Here is a 7553-nt window from a genome sequence, read left to right as displayed (position 1 = left end):
TTTATTTATATATATATATATATATATAAGAAAACGGAAAAATAACATTGACGATTGAGATGCATTCAAGATGAGAGGGACGGCCAAGATTCCGAGTCACTAAATTCGGAACGACGTCGTAGCAAATGAATTTGTGTAGTTGTGGGGAAGAAACGTCAGAACCTAGAAAAACATGGTGGCGTAATACGTAAGCAACAATTATGTAGGGATGAGTTGGAATCTTTCCCCTTTTTCCCAACCCTTCACCACTTCAATTCAATTAAACCTCATTATTCTTAGTCCCAAATAATAATTTTAATTGCATGTTTGCTATTAAATAAAAATATAATTTTATAACTTATAAAAATTATAATTTTAAACATTTTATAAGTTATATAAAATTGATATGTTATAAAATAAAAATGTCCCCATTCATACAATTAAGCACATACTCTTCTCTCTCTCTCTCCCACATTCTTTCTCTCTTTAGAATTTAAAAAATATTTTTTACTATTTAATTTTTCTAACATTTGAGAAAGAGAAAAAGTTTCGTTATTTAATAATAAACTATTATAATTAAATAAAAATAAGATTGATATTAATATTATATTAATTAATATAAATTCAAGCCATTATAGATTATGCTATAAGAAATAATCGCTGCATTAACAAAAAAAATATCAATTATATATCTATATTAATATTCGACTAGCATAAATATATATATATATATTATTTTTATCAAAAGTTTAGGTAATAATTTGTCAAATTTTTTTATTATTTGGTTATATCCAACTAAGAATTTGAAATCTAATTCGACAATCCAAATGCACCAATAGAGTTATATCAAGATTTTGTATTGAATTGTACAAAATATCTGTTTAAATACCAAAATATAATTTTATATATTTTAAAAATAATTTCATAGATTAAAATGCGATATTTTTAAAGTATGCATCGGATAAACATAGAGGGTATACGGGACATTGCACAAATCAAATTTTTTAATATTTTTTTCCATAAATTTAAAAGAAAAATGAATAAACTTTTAAGGATAAAGTTGATATTTCAAATTTACCGTCCAAAGGTAATATAATTATATTAAATATTAATAATTTTTTTATAATTATAACAAATTTTAATAAAGCTCGATATTATCCAAAAATAAGCTGATAGCAACTGCATTGAAGTTTTCAATGAATAATAAAATAAATAATTTTTCTAAGATCATTTGTAACTCTTTCCATTTAAATTCTCAAAAAAAAATTTATATTATTTTTTCTATGTAATTATTTGTTATAGATTCGAAATTAACGTGAACAAGATGGTTATAGAATTTTTTTTATGAAAATAAAAAAAGAAAAATACTCCAACTTATTCAAATCCCATCAATTATACTATCATTTCATCATGCCCACATCATAATTAATTAATAATCAAACATATCAATATACGTATGACTTACAAGTAAAGTATCTATACATATATATATATAATGTAATTAAATGCAATTTAATCCCTGTGATATGTGAAATGAACAAATACCCTTTATGAAAAAGAAATTAGTAAAGTATCCTTTTGTATTTTAAAAAATGAAGCAAATTACTCCCTATTTATGGTTTAGGTAGGGGGTAATTTGCTTCTTTTTTTAAAACATAGGGGGTAATTTGCTATTTTATTTTTTAGATGATTTTTTTTACTTATTTCTTTAATCACAAGTCAGTAAATTGTATTTTTTCCATATATAATGTAAAATAACATCACAAGAAAACGCAAGTTGAATGCGATAATGGGAACATCCTCCGTCCCTTCTCATTCACACGTGTACTCGCAATTCATCGTATTATTTTTAATACATTTAAATGCAAATTTCGATACGAGTCAGAGGTAGAAATTATTTTGAGGGCAATTCAGATTAGATGTTTGGGAACATGAGAAGAAAATATATCGTTAGGCTCGTTGGATAGTTCTCAATAAAGACATTGTGATTCTTAAATTAGTTAGAGATCAGGTGAAATTTATGGCTCAAAAGTCGGGTCGTTGGGTCGGAAGGGTCATGTCATGTAAAAAAGACGAGAGCCCTCGTTCTAAAATGTTATTGTTTTTCTCTAGGAGAGTTATCACATCTAAACAAGAAACTATTACGAAAATAGCTAAATTCCATATTCATGAAATCCGAACTCATAATATTTTTTTATTATAAAATCTCAACTTTATCAGTCAAACAAAATCACGTTAACTTATCAAACAAGTATTGAATAATGTAATATTATTACAAAGAGATAAACATAAAATTTATGTGGGCCATCAACTTATAAATCATTTGCAGAAAACGTTGAAATTAAATTGACGCGTCGATAATTAATGATGTGATGGGAAGTGTTTTTAGGTGGACGAATTTTGTCACCACGTCTTCCAATTTTTCTCACCTGCAATTAACTAACATCATTGGCTTATGTGCACGCAAGCACCTCAATATTATTATGGATTTTTTTCCGAATTTTTTGTTCCAAATTTTATTGATTTTTTTTGTTTTATTTTAATATATATTATATGATTTTTTAATACATTACATAATTTTTATACATGTGATATCTATATATAGTAAATGAAGTTAAATATGTAATAAAATTTGAAATAAAAAATTTATCATTGTATTAATAAATCAAATTTAATTTGTGTTTTTACATGGTAAATGGAATTAAATTTAATTATTAAATCTATTTTCATGCATATCCATCATTTTATTTTAATTTTACTTATTTAAATAAAAAAGTGAAATATGTACTACCGGTCTTAATTTAATTGCTTCGGTATTTAAATGACATTTAAAAGGCACAAAAACTTGTAATCGAATTAGATTTTATATTACAGTGTCATTTAATATTTTCACAAGGAGATTATATGAATATTTCCAGAATTTCCCAAATCCCAAAAGCTAAATTTCTGTAATTTTCTATCTCAATAAATAAAGAAACTACTGTAAAAAGGGAGGCCATTAATATCCTTTTTCCGTTAAGATTCCATATATTTAATACGTAATAATTCAATACACCGTCGTATTCAAGCTGAATATATTTTTCTAAAAAAATTAAAAATATATTATATATTTATATTCATGAGGCTCGACTCCATAATATTCTAACTGTGATTACTCAATTCCGCACAATAGTTCATTCCCATTAATTTCAAATTTCACTATATATATTATTTACGCATCAAATGCACACGCACACTTAATATTTAAACACGGTATCTCTAATAAAAGAGTTTTGTGCTCGAGTCATTGGATTGTCTCCCTCGAATTTTAGGTTTACACATGGTTTTACCCTTTCGGCCGGTAAATTAGGTAGACCGCTTCTGTTGTACATTTTACGTTTTCTACCTCTTTTGCCAGCCAACCTTTATACCTTGAGACACACACGCTTGGTAGGATCCCAAATTTTATTTATTCTTTAATAAATTGATTATGGAAAATTTTATTGAAATATGTAACAAATATATCATTTTAATTTTTGTGTTTATTTTGAGGTATAAATTTATATTATCACACATATATAGTGATTTTATGATATTTAATGCTTAGAGATAATGAGTGGGTTCGATGGGCGGTTTGCTTTGTAATATTAAGATCTGCTTAAATAATTATAAAATATTTAAAATAATTCAAACTCTTGCGTGCTTCAGCTCAAATTAATTTAACGCAAAACCCTAGCGAACTCATCCGACATTGATTACTAAATAGATTTGGAAAGTTCGTTATTACGTACTGTATTTATGTACGTAACTAGTTTAAATGGGACCGACATTAATATAAATCGCCCAACAAATATATGTTGGATACGATATTTATACTATCTTTCTATGTTAATATATTACCTCGATACAATCTCACTGACTCGTGAGGTAAGGGTCTTTTGGTGGGTCCAACCCTAATAACCCCTCATAAAAATCATCGGATCATAATCAACTCAAATACGGTCTCGAACCTCAAGCGATCACCTTACACTTTTTTTAATTACATTTAGTCTATGCCACTTTAGATCAATTATTTTTATATTATAATATTAAATTTTCTACTAAATTGAAAGTTGATTTTCATATCTAACCAGATAAAAAAATAATTCAAAACCATATTATATATATAAGCAAATGGAATTTTTGTTCAATTGGATAAGCACCATATATTATAATTGAATTTAAAATATGAGTAGGACATTTTATATAATTGGGTGACTAAGATGTATTTAATTATATGAAACTACAGAATTAAGTATATCTATAAAATAATAGCAAAACCTGAAATCTCCTACAATCATTTCAATCGAATTTTCTATTTTAAATCCATTGCACATTCCATTTTATTTAAAGATTTTTTTTTATATAAATTAAGTTCGGTCAAATTAAATTAATCAGATAGCAAGCGTGAAATTCTTAACATATGATTGATCATTTTTTCTTAATTATATATCAATCATATCACAAATAGTATATTATACTTGTTATAATATTGGTTCAGATCTAATTAAATTCAATCTAAAATTTGAAATTTTTTTCATTTGATATATATACATAATATGTATAAAATAAAATTTTAAAATAAAAAAACTAATATAATATTTTATACATATGTACATTAAATAAAATAGCATGTATTTGTAATAGAAGATGAAATTGACACAGCCACAGCCACCACCCCCCTCACTCCATTTCCCACTAAGTGCACTTTCTCCACTCACAGTCACTCACCCCCTCAACTCCTTCCTCTCTCTCTATATAAGCGCAATCTATTTGTAACTTTCAACCTCCTCCAAAACCCTTGATGCTCTCCACTGTTCTCCCCGTTCACAGACCATGGATGCACTCTACTTTTTCTATGCATTCCTCTTCTTCCTTCTCCCTTCAATCCCATCCGTCTTCTCCGACTCCGGCACCGTCGGTGTAAACTACGGCCGCCTCGGGAACGACCTTCCATCACCGCCGCAAGTAGTGCAACTCCTTAAAGCGCAAGGTATCACCAAGGTGAAGCTTTACGACACTGATTCCACCGTTTTATCTGCCCTCTCGGGTTCCGGGATCTCCGTCGTCGTCGCGCTTCCTAACAATCAGCTCTCCTCCGCCGCCGCCAGCCAGTCATTTACTGACTCCTGGATCCAATCGAATATCCTTCCTTACCACCCCAACACCCTCGTCGAAGCCATCGCTGTTGGGAACGAAGTGTTTGTTGACCCCCAAAACACCACATCCTTCCTTGTTCCCGCCATGAAAAACGTTTACGCATCTCTGGTCAAATACGACGTCGCGTCCTCCATTAAAGTCACCTCCCCTGTAGCCCTCAGTGCTCTACAGACATCCTACCCTTCGTCCTCCGGTTCTTTCAAATCGGACCTCGTCGAACCGGTTATCACACCAATGCTGAATTTCCTCAAACAAACCGGATCGTACCTCATGGTGAATGCCTACCCCTTCTTCGCCTATTCTGCTAATACAGATAAGATTTCGTTAGACTACGCCTTGTTACGTAACAACTCCGGCAACGTCGATCCCAACAACGGGCTTGTTTACAAGAGCTTGTTCGATGCCCAAATCGACGCCGTATTTGCAGCAATGAATGCATTAGGATTCAACGACGTGAAAATTGTGGTTTCCGAAACTGGGTGGCCGTCGAAGGGCGACGAGAATGAGGTCGGGGCAAGTGAAGCGAATGCGGCGGCGTATAACGGAAACTTGGTCCGCCGAGTGCTTACCGGCGGTGGAACCCCTCTACGGCGCAACGAGCCTCTGAACGTCTATTTATTCGCTCTCTTCAACGAAAACGAAAAGCCCGGGCCCACTTCGGAGAGAAACTACGGGCTCTTCTACCCAAACGAGCAGAAAGTGTACAACATCCCACTCACGGCGGAGGGTCTCGCCGGTTCCCCCAGCATGATGAATGGAAGCAAGAGCCAGGTGGTGGCGCAGCCACCCAGCAGCGTGGGACAGACGTGGTGCGTGGCGAACGCGGGAGCCGGGGAGGAGAAACTGCAACAGGCGCTGGACTATGCTTGTGGAGAGGGAGGGGCGGACTGCGGTGCGATTCAGCCTGGAGCGACGTGCTACGATCCGAACACGGTGGAGGCCCACGCATCGTATGCGTTCAACAGCTACTACCAGAGAAATGCTCGGGGGAGTGGGACCTGCGACTTCGCCGGCGCTGCCTATGTCGTCACTCAATCTCCTAGTAAGTTTTTACCATTTACCTCAGACTAATTTTTTTAACAAATAATAATGAACAAATAAATATAATTACACTTATCACGTAACTATCAATTCAATCGATTTATATTAGATACTTTTTTTTATAATATTGAACAATATATTAATTCAACTTTAAATTGAGTGATATAATAATATATAATTATTGCTTGTTTGAAAAATAAGGATTACTTTGCGTAAATCATATGGTAATCTCAATAATCTTGATTATTAGGGTGTATTAATTATGAAAAAGCGTGTTTTGGTTGAGCTAATTTGATTAATCTTATAGAGTAAGCAAATGGTGGTTTTGATTTTGCAGAGTTTGGTAGCTGTGAATTCCCGACGTGGGGTAATTGAGGGTAGAGATTGTTTGGTGGGATTTGGCAGTTAAAGTTTGTTATTCCTGATTGTATATGTTAATTTATGTGGAGGAGGTGAGGTTCACCTCATATTGATTGGGTTTAGATAGTTTGAGTAACCATCCACCTCCTACTCTCATTTCACTTTCTATATATTACTATATACGTCTCCATCATTTCAATATTTAATTTATTAAATTAAAATAAAATGACTAATCCATCCAGATTGATAAACTAAATTAAGTTAAGAGGATGGTCATCTTACGAGCCAATATTGCAAAATCAATCCTACAATATAGGATCATAGGGAGTATTATGTTCATTTCAATATCACAGGAGGATAAATTACTATTCACCCTCTATATATATATATATATATTATGATAAGATTCACTTTGTTATTCAATACTTTAATATTTCCAAATCAATTAGTATGTTAGAAAAATTAAAAGAAGCAAGAAAATTATTATAAAATTAAATTATATACTCACATTCACATTTGGTGAACTTGAGAGCCACAATCGTATCATCGAGTAAGACTTCATTGGTTTTCCGAATTTTTTTTTTTTTTAATTGTATATTTTGTCAATCAAATATAATTATTATAATAAATGAATAGTATAGATAGATCATTGTTTCTTTCAAAAGATTGATAGGAATTTGAGGAAGAAGAGACTGACGTATTCCTGTTGGGGTTTTCTTCTCCTTGTCTCTTGCCTGTTTTTATAATTCGGTGTAATTTCATCCCAATTAATTTTTTCATTAAATAATTTTTCATTCTCTCATTAATTTTAGAAATGAGGTTAGTTTTGCAATTCAGTTAAAATTTGTATTTGTATAATTAATTATGAAATTTTATATATATATTTTTAAATAAAAATATATAATAATTCATTATTTTAGGGATAGTTACGTTCCACGCTCTCGAGATTTGATGTAATTACATGTACACTTCAGGTGTTTTGAAAAACTATTTCA

At 31.3% G+C, this 7553-nt stretch overlaps 1 protein-coding gene across 1 annotated transcript; it reads left to right on the top strand.

Annotated features, from left to right (window-relative positions):
* Positions 1-4689: 4689 nt before the first annotated feature.
* LOC105176664 (O-Glycosyl hydrolases family 17 protein) lies at positions 4690-6694 on the top strand. The gene is made up of 2 exons (XM_011099538.3): positions 4690-6199; positions 6536-6694. Exons 1-2 carry the CDS (start codon positions 4834-4836, stop codon positions 6571-6573), a joined length of 1404 nt encoding a protein of 467 aa, XP_011097840.1. The 5' UTR covers positions 4690-4833; the 3' UTR covers positions 6574-6694.
* Positions 6695-7553: the final 859 nt, after the last annotated feature.

Source organism: Sesamum indicum, linkage group LG13, assembly GCF_026168435.1.
Source record: "Sesamum indicum cultivar Baizhima isolate 11 linkage group LG13, ASM2616843v1, whole genome shotgun sequence".
Taxonomy (NCBI): domain Eukaryota; kingdom Viridiplantae; phylum Streptophyta; class Magnoliopsida; order Lamiales; family Pedaliaceae; genus Sesamum; species Sesamum indicum.
The sequence above is the reverse complement of the archived record's forward strand: the minus strand, read 5'-3'. Positions and strand labels throughout refer to the sequence as shown.